This window comes from Aedes aegypti, chromosome 2 (assembly GCF_002204515.2).
Source record: "Aedes aegypti strain LVP_AGWG chromosome 2, AaegL5.0 Primary Assembly, whole genome shotgun sequence".
Lineage (NCBI taxonomy): Eukaryota > Metazoa > Arthropoda > Insecta > Diptera > Culicidae > Aedes > Aedes aegypti.
Window position 1 is genome coordinate 169,241,664 of NC_035108.1, and position 21,889 is coordinate 169,263,552.

Below are 21,889 nucleotides of genomic sequence, written 5' to 3' on the forward strand. Positions count from 1 at the left end.
CTCCACTTTAATTCACAGGTCGATGGAAAGCTACTATGCTGGCTCTGTACTTTGTCCTACAAGCGTGCCCTGACCAAGGCACGCCAAGCGGAAAGCGATCGTCGCCGTGCGAAGAAACGTGGAGCTGAGGGTGGCCCTCCACCGGCGTTGTCTTCGTCGGCATCCGGTGCCGGTACGGGTAGTCGTGGAGGTACAGGCAGTAGCAGCGCCTCTACTGGTCCACTCGGATCCAGTGCAAACTCTGGCAGCCGTGCAGATAATCGCAGCACCTCGGACAAGACCAATAGCAGCAGCAACAGCAGTTCCATGAACCGCGGCGGAGGATCCAGCTTACCGCCACTGGGTGATGTGAGTTTGGGCCCTGTCGAAATGCCGGAACCTGTGCCCTCATCAGTGGAATCATCTGCAACCGCAGGAATGGATCGAGTGGACAACGCTCGTAATGACAACGGGCGGCATTCGTCCAGTAAAAAGCCCCGTACCGATATTAAACCGGGCTCGGAGGCACCGGAAAAATTGGGTCATCACAAGAGCTCCCACCACCATCATCATCACCACCACTCGAAATACGTCGATCCGCACAGCTCGGATCATGTCATAGCGATGACACAGCTGAAGGAAACGATTGCCACGCTGCAGCGTAAAATCAAGCAAAAAGATGGTATTATTTTGGAGAAAGAGAAGGAGGTATGTGTGAATAGATTTTTTTTTAATGTAGGATAAGATAAAAGCACTTGATTTCGCCACTTTAAAATGTTTCTATATTCTTGGCAGGGCTGGTAACAGGTCTTTTTCTATTCAGAACCGGTTACAATTGAAATGGAAGTAACTACAAATTTCTAGTTTTTAAAAGTCCTTTTTCAACCAAAATAGTCTCCAAAGTCACTTTTGTCCGTTTTTTTTCTCGAAGAGAATCCTTGTGCAAAATGTTAGAGGATCTAAAAAAAACTTCTAATTACGATTACGCGACTATTCCACTTGTTTGTCCGTAACTTATTTTAAGATTTTTCAAGGAAAAGCTTCATGAATTCCGCTAGAGTCTTTTCCAGAGATTTTTTTTTTGATACGTCTCCAGTGAGTATTCATTGAAGTTTATCCAAAATTTTGCTCTAGGAAATCCTCGAGCACTCGAACGCTGTTACCTGAACTGATTTCCAATAGTTCGAAAATTCTGCAGGATTTATCCCAAGATTTTCGCCAGAGGTTTTTAATTCTTCCATCGATTTCTTCAGTTTGTGTTCAGAGCTGGTTGCAGTTTTCTTTTTAGAGGCTTGGTCGCAATCTTAATGTACTGCCCATAATCGCATAACAGTCCCATGTCGACTTTTGACCGATTTGCGTTTTTTGCATAAGTTAACTCAACATCGTCCGAAGCTCGATAAAAACTGCTAAAAAAGTAGCTTTTGTTCCTAACTTGTACAAAAACAAACCCCACTTGTGTTGTCCCATCTTGAAAATATTCGCATAACAGTCACATCAAAGTCCGTATAGGTCGGGCTCAGAATGGGTACCACTTCTAGTACTACATTCGGTCTCTCGGTAATACTAGTTATACACTGATGTGTAGCGAAGTAAAGGGACATCAATTATACAGTGAAACCTTCATGATTCGATGCTCTATGTTTTAATATCGACTCATGGAACCATACTAGAAACAAAATTTGAGGGTAACTATGATGATTCGCTCAAACAGCTTTCCAAAGCATTTCTGTTCCATGAGTCGATGATCTCTTCAGATATCGACTCATGGAGGTTTGACTGTATTTAAAACATACTTGCTTACGGCATTGTAAATGTCATGTATTCACGTTGTTTCGAAAATATTTTTAAATTAGTGGATGTCACACATAATTATGTATTTTCAATTGACTGTTTAACGATAAACTTGCGACGATCGACGCGCCACCATGTTTCATATAACAGAGGGTATTAGAACTAACTTGGAGGTGATGATTTGTAGGTTATTTGGCAATTTGCAGGTTAAAATCCCCTCCAAACACTAGCGATTTTGCGGTGGGATGTTGACGAATTATGATGCATAATTGATATTCATTTTAGATAAGGCTTATACAAATATTAATTTTCTTTTATTTATTTTTTTTTTCTATCTTTATTAACGAGATTTTTAGCCCTGGGCTAGTTCATCTCGGGACCAACGGCTTTACTTCCCTTCCGAAGGAAGTCGTCACTGAAAAATTGTTTAGTGACTATCTCGGGGATGGGATTTGATCCCAGGTCCTCGGCGTGAGAGGCGTGTGTTCTGACCACTACACCAGGTCCGTCCCCAATTTTCTTTTATGTCCGTAACCATCTGGGTGGTACAAGGAGGATAACAATAAATTAGGACCAAAAAAAAAAATATAGTTCATTCTACATTTTTTGATTCAAATGTTGTATACCTACTTAAAACGATTCTTTGCTGGTGCTCAGGAATATTGCACTAAAACTTATTTTTGCGTTTTTCGATAACTGGTAAAACTGCCTCAAGGAGTACTTGCTTGGAAGTGTGGAAAATAAAAACTTTTCAACGCGAAAGCAAGATTTCCATATAAAAACCGTCAGCAATTATCGTCTTCTTCATCTGCTTATTGGGAAAATACAGAAAGACTTTAGCTCGGCATGATACCACGAGCCACCGTATTTTAGATTTACGGTCAAGGCTTACGAAGTTGCCTGAAACATTTGTTTCTTTCATTCTGGATCTCCCATATAACAGATTAGGAAATTTCGTCCTGAATCAGTTGTTCTGGAACATCTCGAATCATTTCCATCGGATTCCGTTTCCGCATTATCCAAAAGATGATCTTCTGGATCTCTCATGACTGTAAGCGCATTCCACATCATGACGTGTGTTTTGAGAAATCATTCAATCCGATGTTTTTTATCTGGTGATTCATCCATGGACATACAGTAAACTATCCGTAACTCGCTATTCCGTATCTCGATATCGAGTTATAGAATGTGTAGTAAATGTGGGTTTTCATGGATACCATGATGGTCCCTTGAACGAAAATTACCCTGATTGTGTGTTTTTAACACGATATTTCCCTAATTCGATAGTCGCCTTAACATCGAGTTACAGAGAGTTGACTGTACTATAATAACTATTTTTATGGTCAAAAAACATAAATACCAAATGAATCAACCAGTGCGTTAATAACATTGAGTGTTTTAGTAGCTGTCGAACGAGCCGATGAGTATAATGGGACTGGTATGCAATTATATTGATATAATATATTGTATATACACCCGATTCTGTTTTTGCACGGGGGATGCGTACCGTGCAAAAAAAGTTTTCAGTTCAAAATTTCAAAAACCGTGCAAAAAAAGTAACACCAATTCTCGACGTTTCATGCAGAAATAAGGTTTAGGTGAAAAATTTTGTATGAAAACTTTTTTTGCACGGCCGTGTAAAAAAAATCCGTGCAAAAACAGAATCGGGTGTAATCGCATAACAGTCTCGCTACGATTTTTGTGCATTTCTATGCAAATTTTCAACTTGAATTCAAAATAAATGTATTAGGTATGTTCGTGTACTCAACAAATAGTGATATGTAGAAATATAACACATTTTAGGCCGAATAGAGACTCAAAATAGAGCGAAATTGTTTCCACATTTAAATAGTCTTTTTCTCAGTTTGTCGTTTTTCAACATGGGACTGTTGTGCAAAGAGGGGCAGTGTAGGTCTCTAGAAAGTCTCTATTTTCAATAGAACAGAAGTCTTCATTTTTTTTTGTTGTTTTATCAATTAACATTGGTTTAAAATTCCCTCTTTTCCGATTTAATTACAGATCAGCGCATGGAAGGGAAAGCATTTATACCTAGAGCAGGATTTGATGAAAAAATACAAAGATATGGAGAAGAACTACGAGTTCAAGCTGGAAGTGTTGAACAAGAAGCTCAAATCCCAACTGCTGGAGATTGCCCAGCTGTCGAAGGCCGCTAAGGATGCCGCCGAGAAGAGGAAGAAACCGATTGGATTCCTGGCCACCACCAAGTTGCACAAGCTCAAGCCAGAAACGAAGGAGAAGGAACGCGAGAAAACCTCCGGGCGAAATCGGATCATCGAAGATGAAGATGACGATGAAGAGAAGGAGGACAAGGAAAATGAGAGTGACAGAGGAGAATCTGGCGCAAACACTCCAAAAGATACTGGGAAGGAAAGTCCTCGCGATGTCGATTCTGGTAAGGAAAGTCCCCGTGACTCCGACAAAGAAGATGAGAAGGATGATGAAAATGATAAAAAGGACAAAAAAGAAAGTGAGTCCGATAAGGAGAAGGATGATGAGCAGAGTAAGAGCAATGGGTCTGTTAAGGGCGGAGAGGATTCTGATAAGGAAAACGATGAAAAGAAAGATGATCAGAAGGAAACAGAGAAGGATGAAGATAAAGAAAGCGATGAAAAGGATCGAAGCTCCGACAAAGGATCCCGTCAAAATTCTGAGCATGGCTCCGAGAAGGGATCTGACAAAGGATCGGACAATGAGTCGGACAAAGAATCTGATCATGAATCTGACAAGGAATCAGATCGTGGATCCGAGAAGGGCTCAGCTAAAGGATCGGATCGTGGCTCTGACAAAGGATCTGATCGTGGATCCGATAAAGGCTCAGATCGTGGTTCCGATAAGGGTTCGGACCGTGGATCAGACAAGGGATCGGATCGCGGTTCTGATCGTGGCTCAGATCGCGGTTCCGATAAAGGATCCGAACATGGCTCTGACAAAGGATCCGATCGCGGATCAGATAAAGGTTCGGACCATGGATCCGACAAAGAAAGTGACAACGAATCCGATGATCGATCTGCCAAAGGTAGCGGCAAGGACAGCGGATCCGACAGTGGATCGGATCGGGATAGTGACCGTGACTCAGATTAAATCTGAAGCTGCTTCTCAGCATTTGAAAACGGTCGTTTTATTACAAACGGACAAGATTAATGTTATCCTCAAACTTTAACTTATAAGATATATCTCTAGATCGTAGACTCATACGCACTATCCTTTCTTTAGTTCTTTCCTTCTCCCTGCTCAAAAGACCCTCCATTGTTTGTTGTAAAACAAAAGAAATCCCTGTTGTTTAACCCAATCCTTTATTCAAATTCAACTCAATCCGATCATTGAAGCCATCTCTTCCGGTTTGCATCAATTGCTACAAGTTACGGTTACAATGATGTAATGCATGTATTTCCAGTACTTCTTTTTTCCACTGCTGTCTGACAACTTTTTGAGCCGAAAAAAAGGCAGACATTCAGAAAAGGTTCTTGTTAACACCACCCCATAGGTCGTAAGAATTCTTTCCCAAATCTGTCCTAATTTATAATTTACATTTTAAAGTCGATTTAATTAGAAGAAAAACTTGTAATGAACAGAATACTTAAAGGAAAATCAAATAAAAATTGACGAGGGAAAGATACAAGTTTTGTTGCTGAAAGAAATACTCCAATGTTTTAGGCTTTTCTTCTGTGTTGATTAATTGTCGGGACAGAGCCTGGTTCTCAGTTCAATGTTCTAATGAGTCTCAGTTAATGAGTACTTCTATAGTTAACTGAAAGCTTTCTTAGCCATCCGACCATTGTTGCATGTGTGGTGGAGTTGCTGTCATCATTGATAAGCGTAAAATCAAGCGGCGTGACAAACTGTGTATAGAATGTTTCTTCACTGAAACATGCGTTGCAGTAATGAAAACCATGAACAAGTTTTTAAATTTACTATTCCAAGCAAGATTGAGCTATGATGGACGCTTTTTATTTGCGTTTTGTTCCTTCTCATTCCAACCGCATCGCTAGCCGAGCGGTAAGCGTTCGCGCTTCACAATCACCAGATCCTTGGTTCGATTCTGGCATGCTGCATGTTTTTAACAATGATATAGTCATTTTTACTGTTGGAATGGTCCCATGGTAAAATTGAAAACACAAACTGTTCAAAATAAATGCGAATTTAGTCTGCACAAATCAAGTGGCGTTGTGTATTTAATTTAACCCTCTGATATAGTATTTTCAACCGCAACTCTGTTCTGTGTGGTATACTTCTACCTTCCCCGTAGCTAACCACACCGCGCACCCACTGACTGCTTAGATCGGTTAACCTGTCATCATAAAAACCTTGGTTTACATGGTTTATCAATGCTATCCCATATCATCAAAATCAAAACAATCACATAACACTTATTTTTAACCATGATTGAATTTTTCAAAAAACAAAATGCAGTATATATACGCTTCCAATCGCAAAACGCAACATACTGTTAGCCATCTATACTTTGGTAGCGCAACTAGTCAGATGATGAAAGATTTGATTTTTCACGCATCCATCACATGCCGCTGTGGGGAAAAATGTTTTATTTTCCTGATATAAGACGGTTCACAGTGAAACAGTTAGGCGGAAAAGATAGGAATATCCATTCTCTATGTTCTACATACGTTTATTTTTTGTATTATTGCACAACTTTCATAAAAATTAGGATCCGACTGGTAGGAGCACTAGTTTGAGGTTGGAAAACCAGGATATGTGAGGTTAGTTTCATTGGAACTTTTGCCTGAGATTTTTGCGCTTGAATAAAACACGCTTCAGGACATTCTCCGCTGCCCCTAAAAATACCATTGGGTAGATAAATGAATTCTCTACCATTGGATCTCATTCAATTTCATACATAAGTGAAGTAAGCGGTGAAAATGAATATTTTGTTCCGAATGTTTTGAAATCATGAATGAGTTTGACATTGCTCTCGTCAACCATCATCATGACGACAGCAGCACACCCCACCGGACGAATTGTCGTATTGGGAGCGAATAGTCATGAGCGGAGGGTGCCAGTACTTGTTTCTAAAATATAAAATTTGCAGCATTCACATAAATATAAAAAACTGATCCGTGTTACCTCGAATTACGGTACATAATTTTCTAAAATCCTGGACAAGATTACAACATAACGGTATGTAACATTTTGCCAGAAAACTAAAAGAATGTACCGTAAAGTGCCCTAATTCAGCGCAGTGCCTAATTCCGCGCATTTCATACAAAATTATTTATATATGGAAAGACACATTAATATTTCAGCAACTTTTAATGCTATTCGAGGCTACTTTGATTAAGTATAAGTTTGAATCACAAATAAAAGCAAATAAGGCGGCATAAAAAAATAATCAGTGAAGGCCCGTCGGAGTAGACGTTATTTTTCTAATTTTCTTAGCGTCCGAGCTAAGACTGTAGGACAAAAACAAACGCGATTTCTTTATTAAAAATGTTTTATTTTTTATGTAATATTCCATGGAACTACTTGCTACAGATATGTTTCATGGTGCTTCTATGAAATCTTATCAAATATTAGCATAATTATTGAGTTTTATTCAAAAAGTATTGCGCGGAATCAGGCCACTTCTTTTTTCATAATGCCCTAATTCCGCGCACTATTCTTCGCATAACAACAGACAAGTAAAACATGCTATATCCGTCTTCACATCTGTCTATTTCTCTGAAAAGTAACTTTATGCATACATACGTTTCATGTACAAGCGGAATATCGGGAAAGCCCACTTAGGCAGCGTCCATAAATGACGTAGCATCTTTTGACCAATTTTTGACACCCCTTCCCCCTTCGTGGCTTCTTTTCCCATACTTAATACATGGTTCGTAGCAAAATCGTAGACTCCCCACTCCCCCCTAAAATGCTACGTCATTTATGGACGGTCCCTTACAAGGAAAAACACCACGTGGTTTATGCACAGCCTAAACAAAATAGTCTACACACACTTAGATTTTTTTCACGAGCTCGGCTGTGCGGATCTCGGTTGAAATTAGCCGAGATTCGGCATTCTGAATTAATCTGTGCGCACAAAATTTACTTAGCATAATGAACCACACATAACATTGGCAATGTATACTTGTTTATGATTCTTATTTATATTATACAATCCATATAGAATTATTGTAAAAATAACATATCGTTCAGTAATTTGTAGAAGACCCCACAAATTACGACACACTCTCGGGAAATGATTCACGGAAACTTTACGATCTCTACATAATTTACGAAGCTTCCATACAAAAAGTATGATAATACGGGGGAGAGGGATTGAAAATGGCCATATTTTGTTTGACGTAATTTATGGATGACCCTTAAATTCTTCTGAGGTTTCTTTTTGCTTAAAAAAATAAGTTTCAGTTACCCGTGGCATTAGTGGATACCATTAATTGATTTGCTTAAAACCCTTTGATTCCAAACAATAATGCGAACTGAACAGTGCAGTTTGCTACAAAGCAAAGCCATGCTGAAGGTGTCTGGGTTCGATTCCCGGTCGGTCCAGGATCTTTTCGTAGTGGAAATTTCCTTGACTTCCCTGGGCATGAGGTATCATCGTGCCTGCCACACGATATATACGAATGCAGAGAAGGCAACTTTGACAAAGAAAGCTTCAGTTAATAACTGTGGAAGTGCTCATAAGAACACTAAGATGAGAAGCAGGCTTTGTCCCAGTGAGGACGTTAATGCCAAGAAGAAGAAGATGGGTTTTTTTTCTCGACCGGATTGTCTAAAACTATGCAATAAGAAGCATATTTAAGCCAAATTTCGAAAGTAGATTTCGAAAGAGTATTTCATTTCAAAACTTTTCAGTTCAGTGAATAAAATAATTAAATTGTTAGATTCTATGGGATGATTTCACAACATAAAATAGGGTGCTCATATCACCCCATCGACAGAAGAATCGACGAAAAATTCATTCGTGTTTTTTTTTAAGACGACGGAAATTGTGCGTATCTAGTGTATTGATCTAAAAATTTCAATTATTACGACTTTTCTTAAGATGGCCAAATTGCCCCACTTTCCCCTAGACGAAATTCACACGTACCAATACCACGGTTTTGGTTATCTTTATTTCATGTGATAGACAAAAAGTCAATAAAAAAAACTGAACGTAGACTAAAAAGTTACGATTCATACAAAACTCTACGTTTTCTCATACAAAAAGTGTTACGGAAGGGGAGGGGGTTGAAAATTTTCAATTTTAAGTGTTACGTAACTAATGGATGCAGCCCCTAATCAAAATTAATGTTAATTTGATTGTTTCATGAGTGCGCGGAATTAGGCATTCTTCTGCGCGTAATATGGAAAAGCGTTTAAAAAATGCGCGGAATTAGGCAATTTCAACGAGGGAACTATTTCAAAATAATCACAATTGTAAATTATGAATACAGTCTAGATTATATTTTTCCCATAATCTTGAATAGATTTGTTAGCGATCCACCCATAAAGCTTTTTTGTTGATGCAATACTAATTTTTAATTAACAATTTGAATCGTTTTATTCCTTAACTGCGCTGAATTACGGCACTTTACGGTACTATGCTAAAATTTAAGGTTGAAACTAAGCAGAAAATTAAATAGGCTTAGGATGTACTAATTTTGGGTTGGTAGAATATTCAATGGGCTGAATATGAGAATCCTTGAACCCTCCGCGGCCCGCGGGACGTACTTTGGGCAGCACTGTCCTATACCTTACAGTTCTAAAAAAATAAAACATTTTGATATTTTTTTCGTTCATTTTTCTTATTTGGAATCAATCTACGAACAAATGTACATATAACTTTTTTTTTTACCACGCACGTGCCGGACCCTGGGTGGCATCCGTAAGGATCCAGGTGTTCCGTTCGCGCTTCTTCATGGACATTTGCTTATGTCTGGGATGGGTCTTGCAGATCACGTAAAGCCGCTGGTGTCGAACGACGAAGAAGCAATCCTTGCAACGACGTTTCAAATGCCCTTTAACTTTGAACCCGCAGGCTGGATTGAGCATTGGACTGACGGTGGGAACTAGCAACTGATTCGAAGACCGATCCAGTAGCAGTGCTTTAGAAGTTTGGTTTGCAAGAGGGGAATCCATCACTCGACGACCGGCAAGCACATGAAATAAGTTGACTGTGGTTCGGGAAGCGCCGGACAAAGAACTCACTAGAGCGGTGTTCAGAACCGTTCTGCACTGGGATAGCAGAGGCCACATCTTAAAGGAAAATATGTTGTATGTTGAGGGACGAAAAATGAACTTAATAGTAGCGAATTACCGTAATTTTTGGGAAATTAATGTTCAGAATTATTCAGATAGAAAAGTTTGTTTTGAAGTTATGTCACTCACTGATCGCAAACGTCTGAATGTCATGCATTAATGACAATCAGACGTTTGCTCTCAACACGCATACTTCAGTTTACCCACACGGGGAAATATTAATGTTTCGGAATCTCAAATTTGGGTAAACCTGTTTTGCATTTGTTTTTTTCTGCACGGATTTTATTTATTGCGGCGCCTTGTGCGGCGCTCATAAATATTAAATAATTTAATATTATTCACATCCAGCGGTGGCGGTAAAGCTAAAAAACATGCGCGCAATTCAAACGCAACGTCAAAATCCAAATAGGTTTAAATTTGTTCGTTCTTTAAGAACGCAAATGTACCAAATTTGATAATTTTTGAAAATTTGGCCATTATTATGTACACACTTAGGTTTTTTCTCGTTATTCGGTAATATTTTTTACCGGAAACGTACTGTAAATACATATTTAACTGAAGTTTCGGTATTACAAACGAGATTTACCAAACACCCTTGAATATATTAGAAAATCAAAACAATATTCGTCCACTGTTACCGAAATCGTCGTTTTATTTACCGAAAAAACTGTAAATCGTTTAGATTCACCGTAGACTGTAATTTTTTACCGTACTTCAGTTTATAGTGCCACAATGCTTTACCGAACAAATTGTGATTTGATATTTCTGAGGCCTTCATATTTGTTTTGATGTGCTAGTCAACATGATAGTATCGCATTCAATACCGTTTAATATTCTGTGTTGTGGTCATGGATGTTGAGTGTAATGTCCAATTCGAGCGCCCCTCGTATCGAGACAACTTTTATGTTTGATAGATACACCACGTTCATGTGTGTGTTGTCGATTATTAATGCACAGACAAACAGACGTAACACTGACGAAAATTCCATCGACCACTCATTTAACGATCATTTAAAATTCGCTATGTTACAAATCTCACAATCAGAGGCGCGCGCATCGTTTTTCTTCGCGTTTGACGTTTCACACTACCGCCATCTGCTGGTCTTGTTGCACGAAACACCTTTTCGTACAACATGCTCACCAGATGATGATGGTGTAAACTGGGCGATGGATTTTGAAGAAATTTGTTCTAAGAGTTACGTCTGTTTGTCTGTGATTAATGTTTATGTTATGTTGAGAATGTAAATAGGCCTTTTCATGTGACAGATCCGTCTATGCATTTGTTTACATCGGTGGAGGACCGGTAAGCCGGTGTTTTAATTCTTCTCCGGTCCGCGAATTGCTTCTCGTCCGCCGTTTGTTGTTGTCCGCTGTGTGGTGCCTCCAACAATGGACACTGTTTAAACAAAAAATAAATAAATAAATAAAACTAAAACAGCAGGTTGAGCGCCAGGAACTACTATTCCGTATGTATTTTTTTTTTTTTTTTTTTTTTTCAAGGCACTCTGTGCTCGTGGCCACTACTGTGCCGGAATCAGTTTAACTGTATCTTCCTTACCGATACAGTTCTATTTTTAACTTATCTATATTTACATCTGCTTTCACTCTCTTCTGCTCTTTTTGCTCTCACACCGAGCAGGTAGGAGAGTGCTCTGCTGTTGGTCCAATCGATTTCCATAAACCATTGCTCTTGCGGTGGTTCGTTTTGACGTGTTCCTGAGTCGTTTTGAGGCTAGCTGCCTGCGAAGTGGGTCAGTTTTGTTGGGCAGAGGTGGACACACCACAACGCAAAACAGGGTCACCGAAGCGGAACGCGGAACCAGGATTTCGGTAGGAAAGAAACAACTACAACTTGACTACTGTACGCAACGAGAAAGCTTTAATAAACACGTCTGAACGGATCGAACATCACATTACGGATGAATGGCAAACTTTCCATTCTCCCTTTCTTCGTCCTATTTGGCACTCTTGCTGCGACTGCCTTCAGCGCCGCCTCACTCATACAGCTACACACATCCAGCGCTGCCGCTTTGCATACGAGGCACAATCATTGCATACTCCAACACTCCTCCTCAATGTTGTCCTTGTACTCGTCCGCATCCTCTCTGCCTTCCTTGCCGGGTTGATCTCCTGCTTCAAACAACTTAATCAACCAACCGACCAGGTCGGACTCCACGATTACTCCTCCTGGATCGCCGAACTTCCTTCCAGCTATCAGCATCCGAATCTGGGCTTCCACTGTTGGTCTCCGCCACATGCAGCGGCTCCATTTCCTCGCTTGAAGTGTCCGCATCGAAGTATTCTTCATCTTCTTCGGCTCTATTCGGCTTCATCTCCGAATACCAGCTCACTACATTGACTGGTGATCTTCTTCCGCTCGTTGTCTTCTTCTCGCCAATTATCGGCCGCTGGCCCTCCACTTTCTTCATAATCTTCGCTAGCTTCAGCCGATACAATGGCCCCGACTTTTCGCCAATTACCACTTTCTTACCGGATGCATTGCAAATGTCGCAACCATCCTTCTTAAATTTAACCGAAAAATATTTTGCCGTCAGTCTGTCCACTGACACGAGTCCACTCTTCAACGACGGAACGTACAACACATCGGTGAGCTTAATCTCCACTTTGCTTCCGTTTCCGTCCACACCGTTCACAAAACCTTCACCACAACCAGTGGCGGTAATCACTTTTCCGTTCGCCAACACTACCCTTTGACCTTTTTCTTCCTTCAGTGACTTGAAAAAGTTCCTGTCGCCCGTCATGTGCCGACTCGCTCCACTGTCAATGTACCAGCACTTTCGCTGATCGATTCCAGCCATAAAACACACACTTCTGGCACCACAATTTTCGTTCTTCACTTGTTTCGCATTTTGATTCACACGCACTCTGTCGTTCGGCGTCTTCTTTTCTTCGCACTCTCGTTCTAGCTCCTGCTTCGCTAGCAAAAATGATCGACAGTTGCGACGCAAATGACCGGGCTTGTCGCAAAAGTAGCATCTTCTCACTGGTGCTCTATTGCCGAGTCCACCCACGCTTTGCACTTCATTTTGCACAACAACACTTTTCATCGCCTTCGTCTCACATTGCCTTTCACTCATTTCGCCGGAACGCTCTCTCCGACGCTCGAACTCATCGATCAGCTTCGACTTCACAAGCTGCATCGTGATGTCCACATCGGCACGACTCTCCAACGCCGTCACCAAACCACCATACGAATCAGGCAAGCTACGCAAGATCATCGCAATCCGCAGCGACTCCTCTAGCTGTTGGCCTGCATTCGTCAAACGATCGAATAAATCGTCAAGCACAACCAGATGACTCTCAAGGTCACCTTCTTCCGCGAGATTTAACGAACACAGTTTCTTCAACAAAGACACACGCGACGTTACCGTGTTCTTCTCGTGATAACTACGCAACTGATCCCAAAAAGCTTTTGCACTGTTTGCTTCCTTCACCAGTGCAAACTGGTTATCATCAATACACAATCCGATAGTGGCACGAGCTTTCCGGTCGTCCTTCGTCCACTGATCGGTCACTACAGCCGGCTTCGCATCACCGACCACATACCACAGCTCCTCCCTGGTCAGGAGCATCTCCATCCTGAACTTCCATATTTGCCAGTTCTGATTATTCAGTCTGGCAAACGCAAACTTGTTCACATCCGCCATTTTGTCCACGCAAAATCACCACCGCGGAGATACAACTCACACACACTCACACGCGGCGTGATCACTTTCGCTCTCTCGGATCCTTTTTCCTACGCAATCCAGAACCTTCCCTTCGGCACTGCTGGGCCAATAACCTGTTGGGCAGAGGTGGACACACCACAACGCAAAACAGGGTCACCGAAGCGGAACGCGGAACCAGGATTTCGGTAGGAAAGAAACAACTACAACTTGACTACTGTACGCAACGAGAAAGCTTTAATAAACACGTCTGAACGGATCGAACATCACATTACGGATGAATGGCAAACTTTCCATTCTCCCTTTCTTCGTCCTATTTGGCACTCTTGCTGCGACTGCCTTCAGCGCCGCCTCACTCATACAGCTACACACATCCAGCGCTGCCGCTTTGCATACGAGGCACAATCATTGCATACTCCAACAAGTTTGTCTCAGTCACCATCTGATACTGACGGAGGATGGATGTGTCCTCCTCCGTGCGACGTCTTCTGGTGGCTGGACGGGTTATTTTTTGGAGGGGCTGGGAATTGAATCCATGACCTTCCGCATATGAAGCGAAAGCGTAAACTAAGGTCGAATAAAATATTTTCGTTGTAGTATTCAACTGCCCAATTACAGTTCCGGATAGAATCGTCACATTAACGAGCATAACCACCCATGATGGAATCGGTGGTGCTTTTGTGCAAAAGCGCGCGTTCGAGTTGTTGGTGATGCCGCTGGTGGTTTCCCAACTTCATAAGCAGACAAGCAGTTCATCTTCATACGGATTTAAAACGAAAACGCGAAATAAATTGATGAAAATTTGCTGTCGAGATGAAATTTATTGTTTTTATTTTGTTTTGATCATCCTATTCTATTCCGACTGCCTGCTGCTATGAACAATGCGTTTGGTAGTTCAATTTACAATTCGTTCGGTAATAATTTACGAGCATATTGTAATTTTTTTTGACAGCTGCGTGTCGATTGAAATTACAGATTGTTCGGTAATCCTTAACTTTACCGGAAACATTACCGAGCGCACAGCGGTTTATATTTCGGTAAAAAAAATACCGGAGTCGGTGATATTTTCTAAGTGTGTAGTGATAATATCGAAATATCGACATTTTAAGATAATCGCGTTTTGTGGATTTTTCTTGCAGAACACAATATTGGCATTTATTTCACCACTGGACTATCGCAGAAGTTTTTGCAAGGGCGGGAATGCTAATAAAAGTGCGCGATTGCATCAAATCGAGTTGACGGGGTTGGTGGTCTGATGGCTACCGCTTCTGCTTCATAAGCAGAAGGTCATGGGTTCAATCCCAGGCCCGTCCCTACCCTCGTACTTTGTAGTTGTATATCTCTCACTTGCTTCTGTCTTCTATTCTAAATCTATCACACTCAAACTATTCGTTCATAGCAAACGCTAGAACCAAAGACGGACAAGAAACCGGTTTCCCTAACGCTTCCATTCTTTCTCGCGCATGCCTTTCCTTACGCCTGATACATAGGCAGTCTGCTAACCACAAAAGCAAACCTCTCTGCCATGCCTTTCCCCCAATCCATATACTCCGCATGAACTGGCGTAGATGCAGTCGGACTCCACGGTCTACAGTGGGCTAGTATAAGCACAGAGAACAGACATGGAGGCTCGAACAAAATTTCATTTAAATCATGTGTAAAGTTCAAATCAACCATCAGCGCCGCCAACGCAGACAGCCCGACATACAAACTCGTTTCGACAACACGATGTCACTAGTGAACATCAAAATGCATTAGTACACAAAGCAACGCTAGCGACAAGTGGCAGTTTTTGATATCGACACTAGCGCCAAAGTGTAAAAAGCGGCAAATTTGTAGCGTTCTCAATATGACGACAGCGCCGCGTAACAGGAGCATAACGACATACTTTGAAATGACCAGTACAATGCTTTACACACGCTGACAATAAAAGATGACCGTCTGTTCTCTGTGGTATAAGTGCAACATCATTTCCTCCCCCTTCCCCACATTGGTCTGCATTCTGACGTGGCAGGCGCCATCATAGCCTAAAAATAGAAGATCATCAGCACTTATACAATGAGGGTGTCTGTTAGTCCCAAGCAGTCTTTCGGTTCGTTCTTTGTGTAAGTGCAGTTGATCTGGCGATACTGGAGTAGCATCCACGGGCGGCCAATCAAGCTCAAGCTCAAGCTCAAGCGATTGCATCAAATCGAGTCGGTGTCTTCAGCGGGGTTATTCCTCGCGCAGTCCAAAGACTAAGTCTGGACAAATATTTGAAAAGGGCCCAAGAGGTCTTTGAGCCCTTTTTTCAGAAAAGTTGCTGTTGAGCCCTTTCTTAGCCCGCCCACGTAAACTAACACCACTATCAGAAAGATTGGTGTTAGCTCTTCCTGATAGTGGTATTGGTGAGTGTGGTCGAGTTGAATTGGGCTCAAGAGTGTCTTGCAAAGCCAATGTTTACCAATGTCGATGTGCCCTTTTGAAATGTTTGTCCAGAAGTGCTCTGAAGACACCAACATGATTCGATGCAATCCTGCACTTTTATCAATAGACAATATTGCAATTTACTTGTTGGGCCGCGCAATAAAATTGTGTCATTCTAGAAAAATGTGTTCTTTCAAGCTACAAAAAACAGTATCTTTTTCATCGCTAAACAACCCAATATTGCGCATATTATCTGCGCGTTACTGCCACCGCTGGATGTGGATTTAAATTGCGCCGCAATAAAGTGATTCTAAAACGATACATAAGGCATAAACATTGCAAAAATCGTTTCAGTTTTGATGAGGCAATATGCATGAATTTCGATAGTGCAGTTCGCTGCGTGTGCACTGTCACACTTTCGTAAGCCACCCCTCCCCCTGATGATGGACGTCATTTTTTAATGCTCCCAAACGTCTGAAATGTCAATACTGGTTAATTCCGAATTAGCGTGCAGCAAACGAAACGAGTTTGTTGTCCAGTGAAAGAAAGAAGATTTCCAATCACTCTTGTTTTGCACTTAAAAAATCGCTGATTCCATAGAAATTAGTGGTTTGTAATTCGATCGGAGGAAACCTGGAGAAGGCTAACTCATTTTTGATATTTCTTTTTACTATATCCGCTGATTTACGGCAACAGTAGTGTAGCAAACAAAATAAATTTCAACCTCCATGGATTACAGGTAAAAACGTGAAATCTTGCTTTCCGTCCGATATTGGATGTTTACAACGTTCCGGAGAGTGGATTTCTTATTCTTTGTCGCACCATTACAGGGAGTCTACCCGGTGGTATCTGCGCCGGCTCCACCAAACGGACTTTCTGACCGTAAACATCGAAGCACAAACGGACATCAGCAGATCGGTTCGCTCGGTCATCCCGTTGGATAAGGTTGGTTCCCTTGGGGAAACTTAAATTTACTTGTGTATACCTTGTAACTGGCTGTATATTACTTTTCAGGCCCATTTCCAGCACATATCCAAGCGTCATTGCATAATTACAAGCAAACACGGAGTGGCTACCCTGACGGACGAAACGGTGAGTTGGGATTAAGAAGTCAGAATTCTATAACATGCTCCCAGGGCTTGTAGCAGGTGTTTGGAGACTTGACCTTCATTTTAACCGGCTAGTCTCTAAAAGAATCCACGGAGGTATCTATGTAGAAATCCCTAGAGGAATTCCTATAAAAGTTCCTGAAGGAATTCTAGTAAAGATTTTACTGGAGGAATCACTAGACCCATCCCTGCAGGAACTACGGAAAATCCTGGCGTAATATCCAGAGAAATCGGGTCTACCTCGTTTTGCATAATGCCATTTGGCATAATGCCGTTTAGCATACAGTAGTTTGGTATAATAGTCATTTGGCATTATGGTCGTTTGGCATAATTTGGCAAAGGAAGATACTGTAGTGGTACAGAATATGCGGAACCGAGGATGCGTCATAAAATACCATGTTTTTCCAAATGACTTGAAATAAATTAGGCGTTGGATATATTTTTGTTAAAAATGCGCTATAATATCCCGGACATAATGACCCCGCAAGTCATGTATGATGCAATTCCAAAAGAGCTTTATTGGATATTAGTTTCCTTGCAAAACGAAGATTAGAAGTATGTTCTAGCAATAAAAAAAACGTCGATTTTCTCGAACGGAATGAGTTGTGTTTGCCGTTTGCGTCGCATTGTTTTGCTGCTTACAATTTCGTAAATTACGTAGTGCCTCGATATTGGTACCGTCGGTCGTGTTTTCGAATGCTCTATCAAACGAACTAGAAAAATCCATCCAATTAAGTGATTAGAGAGCTACAGTTTGTTTCTTTTCGTACGTGAACTCATTGATCATCGACCTCGTCAATACACAACACCGGCTCCATTGTTTTACCACATCGCTCTTGTTCGTTTATCACATCGCACGTTCTGCTGTCTGTTTCTGACGCTGTGAGACTAGGGTGCAGCATATTAAAATGATTCAGCATTGTGAAGTGTGCACGATTGAAATTGTTGCGGAAGATATTGTGGTTTCGTGCGAAGGAATTTGCGATGATCAACGTTATTTTCATGCAAAATGTGTAGGACTATCTTACGACGACGGATGCGCATGTTTGCACCAAAATGTTTTTGGATGTGCGATTCTTGCAGGGATGCAATTGAACACGCTCGTTTCCAAAAGGCTTTCAACGAGAAACAAGCTAGCAGCTACGTTAAGAGGACTGAAATCGATAGTTTAAGGACTGAAGTGAAACGGATTAGTGAAAGCTTATCGCAAATGACAATGAACTCTACTACAGCTGCGAATCCGTCAACGTCATCTAGAAATCTGCGAGTTTCCATCGACAGATATTCTTCTCCTCTGTCTTCTACAAAACACAGTGCGGCCGATCCTGAACAATGTATTTCGAGCAACGAAAAATTCCATCTTTACGTGTCAAACATCGCACCGGACGCTACTGAACCTGAATTGAAAATAATTCTGCGTGGCGACCTTCAACCCGGATAAGCCAGCTCTCTGCTTAATGCATTTTTACCTACACTACTCTTCTGTCCAATGTTGACAACTATTTCATTTGTTCTATGTTAATTGTAATTTTTTCATGATTTCTGTATTGTTATGTGATGCATACGTTTTAAAACAGTCTGTGCGACCTATTAGGTCGAAGATGAAGTAACAATAAATAAATACATAAAATAACTGACAACAGATTGTACGATTGTGGGCAGTTTATCCACACCCCTTTGCAATTTCAATGTTTTTCACAACTATGCCAAACGGAGTAGACCTAGAGGAATCCCTGTAAATATTTTAAAAATGATCCTTTGGAAGAAATCCCTGAAGGATACCTGAAGATATTTCTAGAGCTCTATCGGTTTTAAAAATTCTGGTAGCAATAGAAAGTTCTCCTTGCAGGAATCCCAGGAGAAATCGCTGTAGCTGACTGTAGTAACATCATCTTCGAAGGAATTCCCGGAGAAATCTCTGGTAGTCTAAGTAAATTTCTGGAGAAATTCATGGAAATACTTCGGAAGGAATTCATGAAGAATTCTCTGCAGAAGTGCTCGCATATATTTCGGAAGTAATTCTTGACACTATGCCAAAAATTACGTACGAATTCCATTAGAGAACGCTTGTGACTTGATTGCTTGGCTCGGTTCCTTGCATAAGATTCTTATGATACACAAAACGTCCGATATTCAGAAGAAATTCTTGTCGTTATCATTAAGAGTTACAATAGTTGGCGTAACACGTAGTATGCGTTGGCCTGTGATTCAACCATATTATTAGTGGAGAAGTATTAACGAAAATATCGACACGCTAATTCATAGACAATAGTCAATGAGATTCCATAAATGTACGCGATCTTCAACCTTCGAGCACTAGTGAAAAAAGTGGAGCGGGAGTGTGAGCTATGCACATTTCGTAAAGGTTGTCCAAACATCCTACCAAAGGCTCCGTTACCATCAGCACGTTTAGCAATTTATGTACGACCTTTCTAACATGTTGGGTTGGACTATTTTGGATTATTGGTAGTGAAGATTGGCAGATCTAACTTCAAAAGATGGGTTATTCTATTCACCCGTATGACCGCAACAGCAGTCCACCTGGAAGTATCATACAGTTCGTCAACATCGGCGTGCATATCCTGCGTACAGCACTTTGTCGGACTACGGGGCTCTCTGGTAGAATTCATCAGTGACAACGTGACGAATTTTGAGGGAGCTGAGCGATTGCTACGAGAGCAGATAAGCCAGGGAATGTCATTATCATTTATAAACTCTGACGAAGTGGACCTTCATACCTCCAGGAGCCCCACACATAAGAGGCGCCTAGGAGCACTTAGTGCAATCTGTCAAGAAGGCAATTATGGACACCTATGCCGAGGGGAAGTTAGACGTTGAGGGGCTACACATGTTGGTCGTGAGAGCGGAAAGCATCGTCAACACAAGACGAACAGATACAACTGAATCTGAACTGCTTCTGGTAACGCTGGATAGTAGAATATCTGCCGATCATCAGATGTCAAACGAGGTGGTTCGTAGAAGTCCTACAGCTACGTGACGGTGATCTGGTGTTGATAGTCGACGAAGGCGGACGGAAAAGTTGGGCGCGTAGACGTGTCAAGCAAACGATCCTTGGTGTCGATCGTCAGACTGTGGTACAAACTTCAGGAGGTGTACTACGGCTAAGCTCGCGCTTTTGGACGTGGATTCTGAGCGTGCAGCTTTGACATCCGCCAGTATGCACCGGAGAAGATGCAGCGCGAATAACGATGGCCCATTATCCATCGACCACTTCATTCCTGAGAAGCAGTGAGTTCCTTCCATACCATAAAAGTTAACACGACAAAAGACGCTTGGGTTATCAATCGAGTTCTTCGTGTCTCGAATTGTGACTCATTCTGAACAGAAAACCAGTAAAGTTGATTGAAGGTTTAGTTCCAAAAGTGTCGCAGAAAGCCTCGCAGTTCAGTTATTAAATGGTAGATTACAGCGGTGAATATTCTATAGTCAAAGTTGGATTCATATCTTACTAAGTTTTCGTTCAGGTCTTTGAAGGACCAGCAGAATATGTCGGGTTCGATCGCAGAATTAGTAAGAGCGAACTTAGATGTAAGTATCAAATTCAAACACGTCATATTATCCCCATGAATTATAATATCACGTTTATTTTAGCTTTAAAGCCGTTTATAACCCGTTTGAACAGTCATTTCATTTATTTGGTTAACATCTAAACAGATAACATTGAATTAACAATTTCACGCCACAATACTCGGTTCGTGGACGAATCTCTTCATCCTCGGTTCCGCCCCATGCTCGCCAAATCGATACGCACTTGATTTGCACACCTAGCCCGCTGTGCTCCACGCCTTCTTGTACCAACCGGATCCGAAGAGAACACCATCATTGCAGCGTTACTGTCCGGCATTCTTGCAACATGCCATGCCCATCGTATCCTTCCAGCTTTGGCCACCTTCTAGATACGGGGTTCGCCGTAGAGTTGGGCGAGCTCGTGGTTCATCCTGACACAACGTTTTCTTGCACACCGCCAAAGATCGTCCTAAGCACTCGACGTTCGAAGACTCCAAGTGCTTGCAAGCCCTCCTCGAACATCGTCCACGTAGAAGACTACCGGCCTATGAGCGTTTTGTACATGGTACATTTGGTGCGGGTGTGAATCTATTTTGACCGCAGCTTCTTCATACTAGGCCCGACTTCCACTGATGATGCGCCTCCGTATTTCGTTATTGTCAACCGTCAGCAAGGGTCCAAGGTAGACGAACTCGTCGACCACCTCGAACGTATCACCGTCTATCGTAACACTGCTACCTAGGCAAGCCCTGTCGCGCTCGATAGGTTCTTACGTCGATAATGTCCGAGAAGTGCCGTCCATCAATCAGAACCATTCGATTGATTCGATTGATGGTCGATTTGTTATTATGTCTACTGTCGATGTACTCTATAACTCGATGGTTTTTGCGGTTCGTTCATTTTCTCATACATTGTGCTCTCCATAAGTCGATATTTCTATAACGCGATGCCTCCTTTGGTCTACGTCGTTCGCGGTGTTTCCATCACTCAATGTGCCGGTTTCGTTGATGGAATGGATTTTTTCAGCGCTATGAAACTCAGAGAGCTCAAATAACCAATAAATTTGAGCTGGGAATGAAGGTCACTGAAATCAGCAAGACTTACAAAATTCCACAAAGCACTGTTGCGACCATTATCCGCAAGAAGGACAAATGGCTAAAGCAGCAT

General features: G+C 41.6%; 2 protein-coding genes and 1 long non-coding RNA gene across 7 annotated transcripts in view; 2 read left to right on the forward strand and 1 right to left on the reverse strand.

The window, feature by feature from the left end:
- Positions 1-5,406, forward strand: part of LOC5572208 (serine-aspartate repeat-containing protein C) — a 47,868-nt gene extending 42,462 nt beyond the window's left edge. For all 3 annotated transcript variants that reach the window (XM_021843088.1, XM_021843089.1, XM_021843090.1), the window contains 2 exons: positions 19-687; positions 3,793-5,406. In XM_021843088.1, the coding sequence (XP_021698780.1) occupies positions 19-687; positions 3,793-4,875 (1,752 nt within the window). In that variant the 3' untranslated portion in view covers positions 4,876-5,406. The remainder of the gene's footprint in view (positions 1-18; positions 688-3,792) is intronic.
- A 4,127-nt stretch (positions 5,407-9,533) lies between these two features.
- Positions 9,534-10,141, reverse strand: LOC5572207. The gene is made up of 2 exons (XR_002500149.1): positions 10,052-10,141; positions 9,534-9,990 (listed from the first exon to the last, which is right to left on the reverse strand). It is a non-coding gene; the product is annotated as an uncharacterized LOC5572207 (long non-coding RNA).
- A 6,457-nt stretch (positions 10,142-16,598) lies between these two features.
- Positions 16,599-21,889, forward strand: part of LOC5572204 — a 57,670-nt gene continuing 52,379 nt past the window's right edge. For 2 of the 3 annotated variants that reach the window (XM_021843092.1, XM_021843094.1), the window contains exons 1-3: positions 16,599-16,824; positions 16,916-17,030; positions 17,100-17,177. In XM_021843092.1, the coding sequence (XP_021698784.1) occupies positions 16,814-16,824; positions 16,916-17,030; positions 17,100-17,177 (204 nt within the window). In that variant the 5' untranslated portion in view covers positions 16,599-16,813. The remainder of the gene's footprint in view (positions 16,825-16,915; positions 17,031-17,099; positions 17,178-21,889) is intronic. The other variant, XM_021843093.1, reaches the window with a different exon arrangement.